At 47.7% G+C, this 17221-nt stretch overlaps 1 protein-coding gene across 5 annotated transcripts; it reads left to right on the forward strand.

The window, feature by feature from the left end:
- Positions 1-153: 153 nt before the first annotated feature.
- Positions 154-16193, forward strand: LOC125747248 (coiled-coil domain-containing protein 120-like). 5 transcript variants are annotated; one of them, XM_049022211.1, is made up of 10 exons: positions 154-1726; positions 10366-10702; positions 10879-11012; positions 12295-12405; positions 12500-12611; positions 13025-13078; positions 13598-13754; positions 14240-14341; positions 14554-15447; positions 15764-16193. In XM_049022211.1, the coding sequence occupies exons 2-10, from the start codon at positions 10480-10482 to the stop codon at positions 15834-15836; spliced, it is 1860 nt and encodes a 619-aa protein (XP_048878168.1). In that variant the 5' UTR covers positions 154-1726; positions 10366-10479; the 3' UTR covers positions 15837-16193. The 5 variants fall into 5 exon arrangements, with proteins under 5 accessions (XP_048878168.1, XP_048878170.1, XP_048878171.1 ...); XM_049022213.1 differs by having other exon boundaries at positions 10882-11012; XM_049022214.1 differs by lacking the exon at positions 154-1726 and having other exon boundaries at positions 10389-10527; positions 10613-10702.
- Positions 16194-17221: the final 1028 nt, after the last annotated feature.

Below are 17221 nucleotides of genomic sequence, written 5' to 3' on the forward strand. Positions count from 1 at the left end.
TTATTAGTAGCGATACGGTTGTTCCTAACGAATATATTAAGCCGATCCTAGAAAATATCCTAGATGTTTTAGCAACGAGACATTATAAACCATATATATGAATATATTATATGGCTATATTGTTTTTGTTTTAGCTTACATGTGACGACTAATATCAATATCCGTGCCATTCTACCACGGATAGTGTAATAACTGAAAGCGCCTCTAGACCTTCATGTTACTTTAACCAACGAAAATGTCAGATTTTTATTAATCGTCACGAGTTTCTGTATTTTCTTTTACTGCGCTCCTGTAGAGGACCATTCATTCCCATTAGACCATTTAAATCTCACGGTCCACTTCACGGTAACGTCTGGTCAGCTCACTGGTGCGACTAAGAGTGGTGGAACTGTCCTCTAGGGGGCAGCAGGTGGGGACGGCCGTGCGGAGGGAATTCACTCATTCATTGGCAGGTCAAGTTGCCGTAGTGTTTTTTTAATACAGCGCTGTATTCATACAAGGCAAAAGGTCTTATTTAAATCTATTATTTGCCATCTACTGTTTTCTTCCTCTTCGTAGCGCACGTGAAATCTATCTCCAGGTCTAAACCATATGCAAGACATTGACAAACCAGTGGAAGTGTGAAATGATGACGCTGTGCCGGTTGTTGTGCGGGAAAGGCGGTTCTGCGGCGGTGTAAGTGCGGGCTGAGAGCGGAAACCGCCTAGTAAGGGTTAACGGCGGAGCGCGTCCCCGGCACCGCGAACCGGGGAGCTGCTGTGTGCGCGCATCATAACAAGCAGACAGCCGGCACTGCGCCCAACCCGACGGCTCAGGGAGGACCTCCAACACTCCTCACTGTCCACCGTCCGCCGGGCTGCTGGAGATTCCCAGGACCGCGTCTGATGCGCAAACCCGGCGGGGATCCGGGGCAATTTAACAGGCATATCGGACGCTGTTGAAAGAGTTTCCCGTCAGACCACAGCCGCGTATCCTCCACTGTGCAGATGTTTTAATTTTATTTAGAAAACGTGTTGGCATACATGGTATATAATATACGCGCGGTTTCTAGCGGATGGGTTAAGGGGGAAAATAATATTTCTATGAAAAGCTTTAAAGGGATTTAAATTTTTCTTTTTCCTTTGGCAACCTGTTTGGTTAATTGAACAAGTGAGCGGTGTTTTTCCTCTGCTGAAATACTGGCAGTAAACACAGATGGAGCTGCGTGTTTCTGACTGAGGCTCTGTGTGTATCTCACGCACACAAACCCAGAATCCTTCTCCGGACACCCCCGCAGTGTTTTCAATAACACGTTAAGCGAAAAGCTGCACCGGCTTGACCTGACGGCGGTGTTTGGCTGCACGGATCGGGTGCAGTGTGTGTGTGTGTATCTATGTGTCCCACCTCTGTGTATTGCTGTTTCGGGTGCTGAAATCAGCGGATCCCCCTCATCTACCGGCTTCTGGTCATTCGTCCGGACTTGAATCAATTGGACTGCATAATGCTCCGTGCAATCACAGATTTCTTAATTGCATTTAATATCATTTCGTCATGAATGAAGAACACTTCGGCTGTTGTGGGAGTTATTTTTCTTGGACAAGGTGACGGATTCGGCAGACTGAAAATCGCCTGTTTTTTTACACCACGTTGATGATTTTTTATTTTTTTAAGGAAATCTCTGAATGACGGACACGAAGATGAACTCGGTGGTGACACGTCTCGGGACCTCCTTTTAATCGACTGGCAGGTAAGAAGAGGCCGATCCGCAACCCTTAGAGGCCAGTGACAGTACTTTGACTTTGGGTCGTTGCGGGTAAGACGTCCCCGGTACTCCCCTCAGACGCGGTTACGGCGTCCACCGGCCAAACTGGTATCACTGAACCGCAAATCCATCCGAGCCTCACCGTTTGTGCAGCGTCACATGCGCTGACAGCAAGGGAGGAAGATACTGGTGATCGGATGCGGCAGCGTGCGCTGAATGTTTATGCTTAAATGTCATTATATAGCAGCGTGTGCGTGACTGCATACGCAACAGTTATAATAAGTAGCCTTAAATTATCAGACCCCTTGTGTAGTGATAGTGTCGCGCAAAAAAATGACCGCAAACGCAGAGCATTTGCGCTTTAGTACGCTTTTTAAAGACGCAGAAGAACCCAAGTTCGGAGGCAATGCAACAAGGTGATGCTAAGTTATAACCAGCTGTATGTTCAATTCGGCTTGGCAGGCCTCCTCATGCCGGTCTTTATCGCCTGTGTCTACTTGTTGTTTTTTTTTTTATTATTTATTTCATTTTTTTTGAGGGGGACCGGCTAAAGCTGGAAATACGCCCCGAAGTACGAAAAAAGTGAGACAACAGTAATGAATAAAAAATGTGGATTGCTTGGGGATGGATGCGTTATTCGGTAGGAATGGAGGAAAACTGGATGTGGGGCACAGTGCATGTAAAGTTAAGCAAAGGCAAAAGTTTCCGCAGGGACTCCCAAGGACGGTTTTGTTATTGCATGACCAGGCTGAATGTGTTCCGTATTTCACAAAGAAGCCTGAAAAAAATCACAGTACCTCCTACTAAACCGCATCTCCAAAGCTATGCAATATTAAACAATTACAGGGGGTCCTACTGTTCATTAAAGTTGTTTGTCTTTTCTAGATTCCAGCAGGTGAAAACGAGGCTGTTTATTCTGTGTTGTTGATTTTGACTTGCCATGTTGGACCGCAGTTGGATGATGTTGCTGCTGTTTGGTTGGTGTCGCCCCTGACTCCAGTATCAAACAGTGTCCCAACTTCAAGGAAAATGCCTGTAATTTTGAGCAACATGGTCGGGATTCAGTCTATAAATTCTGAGACTGGGGTCATCTGACCATGGCTGGAATGATCAGAAGTGATTCCTAAGAAGCCTGAGCCGTAAGACAGGTCGCTAGGTAACAGGCTAAATGAGCTGCGGGATTAATTCATCAGATAGTCCGTTGGCAAGATTGCTGTCGCAGGGAAAATCTGAATGAGAATTGGGCAGATTGAGCGACGTGTTGCTGTGAGAATACCCCCCGCCCCCCCTGTCAGCATGTCGGGTTGCCACCCTGTCTCTGCGCTGTCAGCTGTGAGTCTCGCATTCCACACCGCAGGTTCTCCTCTGTACGAGTTTGGCAGAATCAAAGGTTCTGTTGCCCCCCCCCCCCACATGTGCTGATGCTGCTGGTTTATTGCCACACAGTCACAGACCTGTCCACGATGCTCGGGTGTTATTGATGTGGGAACAGCGTGTTTGGCAGTCAGCAGCTGCTCGTTTCCCGATTGCCCATATGTTCAACACTCAACCCAACAGCAGAGATGACTGTCCATTTCCATAGTAACCACCTTTATTGTTCCGTATTCTTACAGTGATCACAGCACGACTATATGCAGGGTTGGTGGCCAGAGATCCGGCATCTTAAATTACATGGTAACCCCCCCCCCCCCCCCACCCTAAGATACAAACTCGCATGGTTTTCTTTTCATAAGTGCTAGAAGCTTAATAGGCTAAAACATTTAATAACCCATATTTCAGTATGCAATTTGAAATGTATAACAGCTTAAATAGATAATCATCTTCTTGTTTGTCATTTGTAAGGACATACAGATGGTTGATGAGATATAGTATCCATGGGAATGTTGGAGGTAAACATGCTAGGAGAGCACTGAGCAGAGGTTTGCACTGAGGGTGGCTTGCAGAACAGATTTCAGCCTAAGTGGCATTCAGCAGCTCCTTACTATCTACCGTGTTCATGCTGCCTAACTCTTCATGCCCCTCCTGGCCTGAAAATTGGCATTTTCTTTTGTTAAAAATGCAGCAGTTATGTGGAATAGTGGATTTATTTTTATTTTTTGCTAAAATAGGGAATTGAATTTAACTCGCATTGCATAATGCATGCTGCAAGAAATATATCATGTCACATATTCTTTGAATATTCATTGAAATCCCTCATCCATCCATCTTCTAACCGCTTATCCTGGTCAGGGTGGCGGTGGGGGCCTGTAGCCTATCGGAGGCAGCACACAGCACCAGGCTGGGGTGCACCGTGTCCAGTCCTTGTTATGTTAAATAATGAAAATATATTTAGGAAGCTTATATTTCCATAAGTGTCTTTAGTATCTAAATGCTGTAATTACATTGTGATGGTAAATAAACTCGAGAGAGAGAAACGCAGAGTTGCACTGCAGAGGTGTCCTTTGACAAGCTGAAGTTGGTATTTTGGGATACTGGGATGTGGGCAGGAGCAAAGCAGGTGGGGAAAGACGCCATTCAGCTGTCCAGCCATTAGCTGTCCGCCCCAAAAGAGGTCAGACTTGGAACAGCTTTCGAGTTCTTTTGACCTAGGGGGCCAATGAAGCGTGTGCTTTTATTCGAGATTCTACTCTGATGAATTATGCATTGGACAGGTGCTTTTTACAGTGCTTGTATTGTACATAAAAGTTAGATCAGCGATTCAGTGACATCACTTCCTGAATTGGAGATCTCTGAGGGGTCTGATTGGCCCAGGAAAGGGGGGAGGGGTAGCTCAAATGGCTTTGAAGTCCAAGACGTCAGTGTTTGAAGTGAGGTTTCTGCTCTTCTCATCTTGGAGAGAGGTGCACCACTCCTGCGATGGGAGGAGAGTGGCAGCCCCGTGTCTGGTGGGAGGGGGCAGGGAGTTGGCCTGGAGTGTGAAGCTCATGCAGATGTGAGGTATGAAAAGCAGACAGTGTGCAGAGGAAGTGACATCACTCTCTGGCTTAGTGGGTCCCCACAAGACTATTCAGATGAATTGTGTTTTGCTGGAGGTCTGTGTGTATCTGTGTGTGCCCCACAATGTAATATTTTCACATTGTGGGGACCATTTTTCAGGTTCCCACAAAGATCGGTGAAATCAATCAAAAAAAAAAAAAAAAAAACTAAAAATGCCGAAAGTCTTGTATTTTATTTGGTTACTTAAGGTTAGGGCTGGGTAGGGATTAAGGGAGTTCTTTTGGGATTAGGGTTTTTCCTCATAGAAATGAATGGAGAGGCCCCACAAAGATATAATTACAAACCTGTGTGTGTGTGTGTGTGTGTGTGTGTGTACAGAGTGTGGCCCGCATTCCTTGTCATGCTGGTAATAAATTCCTTGTGACTCTTGGGTGTGAGTAAAGGAAACACTGTTTTTTACAGTAAACACACTGCATCAGACTTCCATGGCCTTGCTGACGGAGCCTCTCCGTTGTGAGCTGTGTTTGGGCTCCGGCCCGCCCTCCTGCTCCGCCCAACTGCCACCGCATCAGAAGTGTGCCCTCGACACCAGCCTGGGGTCGTGTCGCGGCCTGCACTGTCACAGACACTGACAAGCTCCTTGTGGGTGTATCAGACGACGCGTCAGACATTCAGGGTGCAGGAGCCGCCACGCCGGACCAGACACTCCCGTCGCTGACCCTCCCCGGCCCTGTCATCTCCCTGCTCATCTTTCCATTACGCCAGTGTGCAGATATACAGCTCTGGAAAAAATTAAGCGACCGCTCCATATTTTTTAAGAATCTACATTGTTAAATCCTGGTTTAATCTTGGTTCTGCTGGCAGAAGGCTATGCTGAGCGGCAGGCTTCTTCCAGACCGCAGTTCACAAGAACAAGGTGAAGCTGGAGACACTGGGAATGACTAGAAACCAACCAGGTAGAGGGTGGAAGCAACTATCTAATGCCAGAGATGACCGTCAACTTATCCAGCAGTGTCTCATAAATCGGAGGATGACCTCAAGTGACCTTCAAAAAGTACAGGTGACATTAAGTGGTGTGAAGTGCACTGCTAGGACAGTTCGTATCAGGCTCCCAGAAGTGGAACTGAAGTCCCATAAATCAAGGAAGAAGCCCTTCATTAATGAGAAGCAGGGGAGAGCCAGGCTGGAAATGTATATTTTCCAAGAAGCATGCCCATAAATTTAGAGAGTGAAACTGAAAATTTTGGTGTGGTGCTCTTCATTTTTCCAGAGCTGCATTTATAAGGAGTCTACATTGCCCCCGAAAGCTGCCTGGTGTGGGATTGGGGGAGCCATTGGAGAATGGGGACCTGCTGATGACAATGGGTGACAGCAGGGAAACAGCAGAAAGTGGCCTTTGTTCTCTGTGACGCACATGTTGGAATTGAAGCTGGGCTGAGACCTCAAGCTAGGTGGTTCGCATGACGTAAAATAGACCTCTCCCGGTTTATCTTTTCCCCGGGGGGGGGGGGGAGGGGGGGAGCGTTCATGTGCTTTTTGAACGCAGTCCGTCGACGCTCTGTTGCAGCCAGTGAGTTGGTCATGCACGGTGGTCTGAACCATCATCGCTCACGCAGAGGAGCCTGTGAACATCTCAGATGCCAGGAGTGTGACTCTTAAGAAGCTGTGGTCTGCAGCTTGGGGACTGAAACACACGGAGAGTGTAGTTTACACTGAAATGGATACCCTTGTATAACGCACAGACTATTATGCTACTTGTTTTCAAAAATAATGATTAGTTGTAGTTCAAAGAAAAGTATATTAATTGAATGTGTTTTAAAGAAAGCCTTATCTTAGACTCCATCTTGATATTTGTTTTATATTTTATTTATTTATTTTTTTCTTTCTGCCCTTCGCCATGGAAACAACACAGATGTTCTCACTCAGGGCTGCTAACAGGAAGCAGCTTCTCATTAAGGTGAAGATGGTGCATATTAAACATAGAACAGCAGAACAGCCAGAAGATGCGTAATGACAGAGGAGGAGTTTGCACACCCGCAGTGTGCAATTTCTAACGAATTTGGGGAATTGTATTCCTCCGGGAAGGATGCCCTTCAGTTCGTGGTTCATGTTGAGCCCGTCTTACCATGATGGGTGTTTCCAGAAAATTCTCAAGTTACAGGTCAATTGCCACGTTGGAACACGTCGTACCCATTTCAGCCGTAATTCACGGATGTGAGACAAAAGCAAAACAAAAAAATTAAATATTTAAAAATACAGCCAAGGGTGTGCAGCTGCAGTAAATGCCTTGTTAATTAGTGTCTGAGGTGAACGTGATGGATGGCGGGGTCCCATAACGAGGTATGGACATACAGAATTAGTCCCGTGAATGAATTTGGAACAGTCTTTCAGGTGCAACACAGCAGCTACGATTTCAGGCTCGCTATCCCTCCGGTCTGGTGTCACCGCACCGGCTGGTCCGTTTGCCGTGCCTGAGTCTTGTTTCTGGGAGACGGGAACCGGCTGACTGGATGGGAGGGGTGACTGGGGGGGGGACAGTAAGCGAGCAGCATTGGCCCACCCCCGCCATGAGGCGCTCATTTTTCAGAAAGGCCTGCTGGGAAACGGATTGAATTACTGCGGCTCTGAAACTCTTTGATGGTGCTGGTGCTTCTTCTGCTTTTACTTGCCGGAATCACGATTACGCTATAAAGCAAATGTTTTACTGTTACACATTACACAAATGTTTTCTGCGCGTTATATTAAGATCATTCTTTCACCTTTCAGACTAGAAGCCTGCCCAGTTACTCAGTGAGATTAAAATACGCGTTAATCAGTATTTTTACTGCCACTGTGTGCCACCAATCTGGCTTCATGTACATGAGGGTTCAGGTCCCATTTTCTGGGCCTTGGGGTTTGGCTTTTGCTGTGTTTTAGCCAAATTTCACCCTTTCCTTACAGCTACAATAACCTGTCATAAAAATAATTATGGAAAGTGAGCAGCTAAACTCCAAACATAGCCCTGTTCTGAGCTTGAACCTGATATTATGATAAGGATTTAAATAATGCCCCCCCCCCCCAAAAAAAACAAATGCAGGTGGAGAGCGGCTGGTTCTCTGTGACGCTCTGTGTCTAGATTTGCTTCCCGTTTGTGTCTCGGTGAGTTCGGTGGGGGGGCTGCAGCGCTGACAGCTGTGTACACAGGCTACAGTCACGTCCTGCTTCCTCACCTGTCCCAGCTGCTCCCTCTCGTCTGGGGTGTCAGAGAGGCCCCTCTCCCATCTGTGATCCAGGCTAAGGGTCCGGAAGCTCACAGGGTGCGGAGCTTCTTGCTAAGACCTCCTCTTGGTGCAGCGATTAATCAGCTACTTAATGTGTCCCTTAGGTGATAATTTAGATGTCTGCTCCAGAGCTGCTCAAGACCCAAGGTTGGGTGCTGCAGAAGACAGGGAACTTCTGGCTTCTGGAAACAAATATTCATAGAGATGGATGACTGTTAGATATTAAATATGATGTTGTTCTGTATTTTGTTATATATATATCTTTTATGTACTCCAGGCTTGCGCCCTCGCACTGTGTGTGTGGAGTTTGCATCGTCTCCCTGTGTCGCCTGGGTTTTCGCCTGCGTGCCAACGGCGTGCTTCTCGTGGATGTGGGTGACTGTGCGTGTCCCTCAGCGTGAGACGCTGTGACTGTGCGTGTCCCTCAGCGTGAGACGCTGTGACTGTGCGTGTCCCTCAGGGTGAGACGCTGTGACTGTGCGTGTCCCTCAGGGTGAGACGCTGTGACTGTGCGTGTCCCTCAGAGTGAGACGCTATGACTGTGCGTGTCCCTCAGCGTGAGACGCTGTGACTGTGCGTGTCCCTCAGGGTGAGACGCTGTGACTGTGCGTGTCCCTCAGCGTGAGACGCTGTGACTGTGTGTGTTAATGCCGGGGTATTCCCTCGGTCCCATCACTTCCTCAGATCAGCTGTCCGCCTGTGTGATTTATTCACTTCTTGTGAATACAAAAACAGTTTTGTGAGTAAGGCGTGTTCAACATCAGCATGATAGAGTACAATATGCTATGTAAAACACACCCCCACACTGCTGGGCTTTTGAGGAAGGTGGGTGGGGATGTGCTGCAGGCCCCCCATACCCGTCTTGCATCAGTAGGTGCTGGACAAACCCCCACACGCACACGACTCACTCTCTGTTTACACCAATGCTTCCCAATCCAGTCCTCAAAGACCCACAGCCAGTCACTCCGAACTCTCTACCAGACAGTCCACATTTTTGCTCCCTCCCAGGAGGAGGCACTTAACTGGAAATAGCCCAGTAAAATCTCCAAATTCACGCAACCCTGTCATTTTTAATGTTTCCCTGTATCCGTCAGAAGCAGGATGGAACAGGAAAAGAGTCGATCAATGGATTTTTTTTTCTTGTGTAATTAATATGATGTACCTACTTCCGGTCCATGACAGTAAGAATCGGGGGGGTGGGGGGCTGGCACACAAGGCAGGGTGGTCAGTGGGGATATATATCCCTGTGTGGGGGGGGCAGCAGGCCGGACCTTACAGACTTTGAATATTCAAACAAGATATTATTTGCGTTTGGTGATTTCTTGCCCCTCCCTCCGGTCAGCCACTGGCTGTGCTGCACCCTTAATGCCCCCCTCCCCTCTGTCCCATGTCTATCTCACACTACTTCTGCTCTCTGCCCCTCACCCCCCTACCTTTTCTCTCATACCTCAATGTTTCCCTTTGCTACTGCATTGTCTTAACCACTCTGCCACCTTGTGGTCAATTAAAGGACAGTTTTTTGGTCATCTTTTTCAAAAGAATAGTGAATAGTATCGTTTTTTTCCCCATGGGAGAACTAAACAAAACAGACAAGCTCTATTTGCAAAAGTACACTGGGATGCTTCTTTTAGCTGACCCTGTCTAACTCTCCATAGCTTGGGGGTCGCAGTGCATGAGCAGCTAACATTCAGCAGCCCTTGAGTTGGGGGTTAGGGGCCTTGCTCAAGGGCTCACAGACATGTGACTGTTCTCTGTCACCTGTCCCATCTTTCTCTCCATGAGGCAGACGCATAACAGCTGAGAGCAAGTTTGGAGGTCATAACGTAAAGTCAGCCAGCATCCCCGGAGCATTTGGGGAATAAGGGCCCACTGGAGGCATCAGTCTGCCAGTTCTGGGATTTGAACCAACAACTGTCTGATTACGAGACAGAGTTCTGTCCCACTGAATTGCACACCGCTCTATTTCAATGTATCCTGGCCTTTGTTCTTTTTTGGATTAAGCTTACCTTGGTGGTGGCCTAATGGTTATGGAAGCATGCTTGTGATTGAAAGGTTGCTAGTTTGAATCCCTGATTAGCAAGGTACCACTCCACAGGTGCTAAGTAATAGCTGCCCACTGCTATGTCACATATGAGTTAAATGCAGAGGATACGTTGTATTGTTATGTGCTGTGGTGTGTCAGCAGTGACGATTAATCAAAGCTCTGTTAGCCTTAAACACACAGAAGGGTTTATGTGTGTGTTAAAGGGTATTGATTCTGTCTGGATGTAGTTTTGCCTTTCAGTTTGTATGTACTGCACCCGGTGTTCTTAAGACTTCACTTTTATTGTTTCATATGTTTAGCTGCTGTAATAATCCTGATTGTGTTGACTTTAGTCATACCCCTTCTTGGGATAATTCTCTAATCAGTGTTTTGTGTGTTTACAGAAGGCTTCACAGCGAATCTTTCGTGCACCTTTACACTGCATCTGAGGAGCCCCCTGGAGGTGACTGGCTGTCACTGCAGCAGAGTGGAAAAGGCTGTCCAGGCAGCATCGTTGGATGGCCTCCAGTCTGAACCAGTGCAACACTCATGAGCTGAACTGTAAGGTGAGATGGACACCCAGCGAGGGCATTCACTTGATCCTTCGCCGTGACCCCACTGTGATCCCACCCGCTTTGCTACACCCACCAGCTGGCAGGGTGAACAGTGGGGTGGATGTCCAGTCACACCATATGGAGGTCAAAGGTCACGTCATTGCGGATGTGGGTCTAGCATCTGCAGGTGAGATACATGCCTGATCTCCATGGAGATAACCTGCATTTATGATTGAATGTCAAAAGCACATAAAAGTACCTGTCAGGACAGGCTTGTGTTCTAAACAGTTAATGCAGCCGACAGCCAGTGAGGCGACAGCCATGGTCGTCTCATCAGGTGATCCAGCTCTTTCATGCTCCCAGCAGATGCCCAGAGCTGCCTAGATAGCAAGCAGCTTGCGGCACAGATCGTGGAGCTGCAGGAAAGGCAGCGGACCCTGCAGGCCCTGCTTGAGAGCCGCCTCGGAGAGCTGAGATGGGTCTGTCTGCTGGAGGCGGTCAGTGTCTGAGCTGTGCACGTGTGTGTTGCAGTGGCAGAACAACTGTACACTGGGCCAAAAATGGACCATACCCCCCCCCCCCCCTCTAACCTTTCCAAATTCACACCTAGGGCCTGCCTATGTCAGTTGCTGATGTCAGTTGCTGATGAAAATTAAGTAGCCTCCAAATATCATACCCATCATGCACTGCAATACTTAGCAAATTCCACTGCTTTTTTTCGCTAAATACACATCTACACAACATAGTTTGACTACAAAAACTATTACATTTAAAAATTATTTTAAGTATTGTACAGTACTTTTTTGTGTGACTCCCACCATAATGAGATTGTATAAGTAGCATGCCACCGGTTTATATGATATGCATAACATAACTGTTTTAAATCTCACAAATGTTTTGCATACATGTGAGATTTGCCGTTGGGGGGGGGGGGTCCTCAGGCAGCTTCCCCGCCTACCAGTCCTCCCCTGGTGTGTAGAATCTTTCAGGAAACGACATCACCAGTCCACTGACTCGTCTATGTTTTAGGCATCAGAAAACGGCAGGACAGTTTGTCCTCATACATCCCCGTCTGTTGGCTGAATACATATGACCTCCCGCTGTGGCAGAGGAGAACAGAATCAGAATTCCCGCTCTGTATATCACAAGGGCACTTTGCTGTTACTTCTCTAACTAGAAAGTATTCAGTGACATAAAGTTTAAATGTCACATTTACAGTGAAATTCATACCTGTGTGTTAACCTATACAGCTGTCATATAGCTACATCTTCCTGACAGCTGAATGTTACTCTTCAAATGTCAGATGAAGCTGGATATTTGACACATCACTAGAGATGCCGAGATAAACAATTGTGCAACCAATGGAAAGACTGCTAAAGCCATAGGCATGGGTAGGGCCTGACATGTGTATTGCACAATGCTTTCCTTTGTTATTCTTTATTTTTAGCATGTGGGTTACTTGAATGCCTGGCATAAGAGTGTTTACTGTAGCAACCACTATACAATATGCCGTAAATACAGGTAATTCTGTGTAACATTACAACATGAGGTAAGATAAAGTGGTGGGTGACTGAAGCAATAGTATATTACGTAACTCTGGCAGTGTAGTATTAGTGTTAAAATGCCTGAATAAGTACCTACTGAGTTGTCACATGACCTTTGGATAAAGACTGGCTGGGTGTTTATGGTCTTGACCCACTTGCCAGCAGGGAGGAAAAATGCTACAAAGTTATGGAAAATAGCGTTTTTTTCCGTTCTGTTACTATGGGATGTTTCCAGAAGCTGACTGGGGAGCTTCCCAGTGAGTTTCCCTTGGGAGAAGGGGAAAAGGCTCCCCTTGTACAGAACAGAATGTCAGAGTCTCACTGCGTTCCTGCTCAGAAGGAAGAGGTGAGTGGACTGTTCCAATCTTCATCCTGGGGTGGTGTGGAGGTGCCAGTCAGTGGATATAGTTCAGTTTGTTTTGGTGCCTGATATCGGACAGGAAGAGGTTTGTCAGCGGATGCAGAAAAAGGGCCTGCTCAGTGTCGCCCTCCGTAGGCAGAAAGAGGCACAGCAACAAGGCAGACGGACTGTCCATCGAGGCTGCCACACAGGTACTGACTCCCCAGTCACTGTCAATATCTGTTTGAGGTGAGTGAGTTGAGCAGTGATGGGATGAGTGAGAAGTGGCTGTGAGGTGGTTAAACTCACTTTTTTCACAAATTGTGTGTGCCTGTGTGTGTGGGGGGCATTATGTTTGTTTTATATTGTGGGGACCAAATGTCCCCCTCCACGTAATAAAAACCTGTAACTTTGACATTCTGGAGATCATTTTTCAGGTCCCCACGAAGATCTGTGAATGCAATCAAAAAACCTAAAATGCCAAAAATATTTTGTTTGGTTACTTATGATTAAGGTTAGGGCTGGGTAGGGGTTAAGGTCGTCATGTTGAGATTAGAGTTTTCCCATAGGAATGAACAGAGATGTAATTACAAACTTGTGTGTGTGTGTGCGTGTGTCTCCACAGATGAAGTAGTGAAGACAGAGCTGTCTGCACTGAATTGCACAGGACAAGACCACGGTGAGCTGGCCAGTCACGCGCAAAGCTCACATGCTCAGATCATGCAGTACAAACACAGCTGTGCATTTCATCACAGTTTGAGCCTTCTGTTTTTGATTTCTGCAACTCAACACTGGCATATGATTGGCTCAGAGTGTCCAGAGTGTGTGTGTGATTGGAAGGACGCCAATGCCAGGCCCACACTCACCAGAGTGATTTCACCGGTGGGTCCCTGAGCGAAGCCCCTAACTCCTCAATTGCTCCAGGGACTGACTGACCCTGCTTTTCCAAAATGTATGTGATTTTGAATAAAAGTCTGCTAAATAATTTATATGTGATGTGTAATTAGAGTTCTGCAAGTAATGCATAGAGTGAGGGCCGCTGTGGAAGATATCTGCTGTTAGCTTTGCGGCTAAGCCAAGATGCCCTGAACCAGCCTTCTAAGCCAAATAGGCTCTCAGCTACATCGTCCGCCGCATGTTTGCTTCTGCAATTTTGTTTCTTCGAGGTTCTGAATGAGTTTCACTCCCTCCTGTGCAGGGGATTGGTCCCCTGGCCCCGCCCAGGACCACCAACTGGCCTCTGGCCCGTGCATGACCCCGGGGAGCCCTGACAAGCGGGTCTGCAGGAAACCTTCTCCTGTGGAGGCCTACGGCGAGATGAGGCCCCGCCGTGGCTCCCTAGCCAGCTCTGACAGGTAGGGGATGCCATCCGCGGGGGAGTACCAGGAAAATAGCACATAAAACACATCCGCATGCCTGAAGGAGATTGCTACATAACTGTGACACCTTCTGACATGACCGGGTGACATTCCAGCTCTGATTTGTGTCAGAGTACATTTCTGTAACTCACTCAGAGCTCAGGTAATCCAACACAGAATTTTCATTAAATTGCCCAAAACTCACTAATTCCACACAAGTTTCCTCTAAAACGTATTGTGTGGACTAAGTGAGTTTTACAAATTCCAATTTTGTGGCTCCACAGATTTGCTTCTCCCGTTTTTAAACTGACATTCCTAATTAGTCATGGTGACATTAACGGCCAGGGTTGTCCCCTCCTTTTTCACCTAAAAATCCTCAGTTTTCCATGATGCTTTTGTCCTATGACTAGAGGAGGAGCCAGGTACGATAATTACATTTTGGGTGAATTCCCCTGTGACCGCAGCTCGCTCTGCATCCACAGCCCGAGTCAGTCCCTCGCTCAAGGCGCGTCCAACACAGAGGGCAGGAGTGTCCCAGCTACGCCCCTGTTGTCCCGGCCTGTGCTCAGCAGCGTCCACTGGAGGTGAGACTCGCCACCACTGTGGCTTTAATACTCTGATTGGCAGAGCAGTAGTGAGGTAACTTGGACCAGACTGCTGAACCGGGGTGTGACTGGAGATTTCGGGCCTCATGAAAGGATCACCATGTTATGTTCCAAATTTTTTAGAGCCCCTATTACGCACCTATAAAAAAATTAGTTTCGAAAGGAAATCTCCCCCTTCTTCGCTTTCTTAGGTCCGAAGTTTTGGGTGGACCTGGGGTAGAGTGGACCACAGATGGCCTGGAGTTTTCTCAGGGGGTGGGTCCATTTCCTGGCTCGGTCCAGCACGGGGGGGCAAAGGCGCGTCGCAGTACCAGCTCAGAGGCCTTGTTGGATCGTTCTGCCTACATGGAGGAGGGACGGCGCCGGGCCGGGATGCCGCCGCGGGGCGGGCCCTATCGGAGCTCTGAGACTCTGACGGATGGGCGGTCCCGACGCGGAGTCGCCGACGTCTCAGCAGGGCAAGGCAGGGCACGACCACCACTGGCTGCCCGCACAGTGGGAGGGGCCCACAGTTCCGCTCTCACTGACTGCACGTGGGGTAGGCGGCCTAAGGCGCCCCCCCAGCCACACCGCCAGCGGCAGCCATCGGGGGGACCCGAGGACCGGTCCTCTCCAGGGTCAACTCCCAACGCACCTAATGGTGACAGTTGCGCCCCCCCCGCTCATGGCCTGCCGGGGGAGCTGCGACGAGCCAAGGTGACCAGGACCAAGTCCTGTGGGCCTCTTCTCTCCCAGCACCAGCAGGGGGTGCTCCTGTGCTCAGGACACCCCGACTCGCCCCTTGGCGGGGCCCCACTTGCCCGCAGGCCCCTGCGTTTCCCGAGCGCCGACGGCCCCCCGCGCGGTCTGCACAAGGCTCTGGCGCTGGAGGGTCTCAGAGACTGGTACCTGAGGAACAGCCTGAGCCACATGACGGGCCCCGGCTCCGGCCTGCCCCGGCGGCCCAACCCCTCTCTGCACGGCTCTCACCCTCACCCACTGACACACCAGTCCCAGTCCCTGCAGTCTGAACAGGCCTACCTGCACCTACACAGCCCGCAGGTACACCTGTCGGCAACGTTTCATGGACACCTGCTACACGGCAGGTAACTGACCACCACCTGAGGTTTGTGTGTGCGTGTGTGTGTGCATGTGTGTGCATGTGTGTGCATGTGTGTGTGTGTCTGTGTGTGCGTGCGTGCGCGCGCGTGTGTGTGTGTGTTTATGTGTGTGTGTCTGTGTGTGTGTGTGCATGTGTGTGTGTGTGTCTATGTGTGTGCGCACATGTGTGTGTGTGTTTATGTGTGTGTGTATGTGTTTATGTGTGTGTGTGTGTGTGTGTGTGTGTGTGTGTGTGTGTGTGTGTGTGTGTGTGTACAGTCTCCATGTTCTAATCTTTCTGTTTAATTTCTCTTTGCTTAGGTCAATGGAGTTCTCACTGTACCAGGACCTTGAGTCCAGTGCTGATTCACCGGCTCCCGGGACTTTGGTTTAAGACACACATGAGTCCCTGAACATGCAGACTCACATTAAGGGGGGGGGGATATACCTAGGTATAGCAAGTGGGCAGGACCTGTCATGGATCAGCATTCCTGCCCCATTTGCAGATCAGTAACGACTCACCCCCCCCCCCAACCAGAGATTATGGGTAACCCTACAAAATCAAGTGTGTGTGTGTGTGTGTGTGTGTGTGTGTGTGTGGGTGGTGGGGGGTCGTCCTGAAGCTGGTGAAGAACTAGGAGGTAATCCCCACCCTTCCAAGTCCATTGCCACCATACTGTTTACACTTTCATTAAAAAAATAAGTCTATGTATGAGGATGGTACAGGCAGGTACAGATAGGATGCAGATGAGCAATGCACAGTAATTACGATATAGACCGAAGTAAGTCCATGTTACTTTAGAAGTGAACAAAAACATCTGTACTTTGTGACATACATATATACAGCTGTGTGTTTAATTAAAACAGTCTTATTTTGTCAAGCCTTCACTATTCAGTGAGGTGCACCTTACGCATTGTGTGTGGTTGGACACTAGGGGGTAGTCTAAACCCACTCATCTGAGCGGTCTCTATTAGAAGCGTCAAATTTTCCATATTTATGAATTTCGGCCTTGTGCGTTTCGCCGGGGAGGTGAAGGCTGCTTTCTGGAAGGGTGGTGTTGTATTACCAACCTCTGACGTTGGTATAAAGGCAGGTCGGGAAATTATGCATTTTATTCCGTTTCACTTACTGATTGGTGAAGTGCTTCCAAGCAGCTGCGCAGAAATATGTTAAAATGTATGTAAAACCTACAGAAAGATAATGTTTAAAAATATATATATGACTATATTTATGATAGGATAACTGAAACGTTTGTTTAATCCATCTAAATGCAAATTGTTATTTGTAGCTTCGGAGAAATCCGATCTAGACAAATTATAGGAATACTTTGGCTTGGGTTGTTAGAAATTTGAAAGATTTATCAACTAGAGAAAAGCTGTGTCTGAATAAATCGCCAGAAGTGCATCGTGTAAAAGGTGCATTTCAATATTTCTCATTAGTAGATTTTATTTTTGTTAAAACGTTCACTAAATAAAGTTTACCTTTACCCATCAACAATAAATACATTTTGGCGGAAGTGATGAATAACATGAATTAGTTTGTGTATGCAATGTACGTTAGCGTTTTCTTGCTTTTTTTAATGAAGTGTCTTGTTCAATTAAAAATGGCTCATCTATGTAAAAGAGTTGTGAGTTTTGTATTTCCCAGACACACCTGGGAGGTTTTGTGTCTGTGCCGCAGACGTATGAACTCAAACTTGAGGTGAAATGTAACATAATCAGTAATAAACATGCCAAACATGTCTGCAGTTATTACAGCCGGGGCACTTGGAAAGAGCG

The sequence above is a fragment of the Brienomyrus brachyistius genome, chromosome 8 (genome assembly GCF_023856365.1).
Source record: "Brienomyrus brachyistius isolate T26 chromosome 8, BBRACH_0.4, whole genome shotgun sequence".
NCBI classification, from domain to species: Eukaryota; Metazoa; Chordata; class Actinopteri; order Osteoglossiformes; family Mormyridae; genus Brienomyrus; species Brienomyrus brachyistius.

Excerpts from the sequence above, each read along its gene's own strand:
- LOC125747248 (XM_049022211.1), top strand. The coding sequence starts at position 10,480 with ATGGCCTCCAGTCTGAACCAGTGCAACACTCATGAGCTGAACTGTAAG. Across the intron at positions 12,406-12,499 it reads TTCCTGCTCAGAAGGAAGAG|GAAGAGGTTTGTCAGCGGAT; the intron begins GTGAGTGGACTG and ends GATATCGGACAG. Across the intron at positions 14,342-14,553 it reads CTCAGCAGCGTCCACTGGAG|GTCCGAAGTTTTGGGTGGAC; the intron begins GTGAGACTCGCC and ends TCGCTTTCTTAG.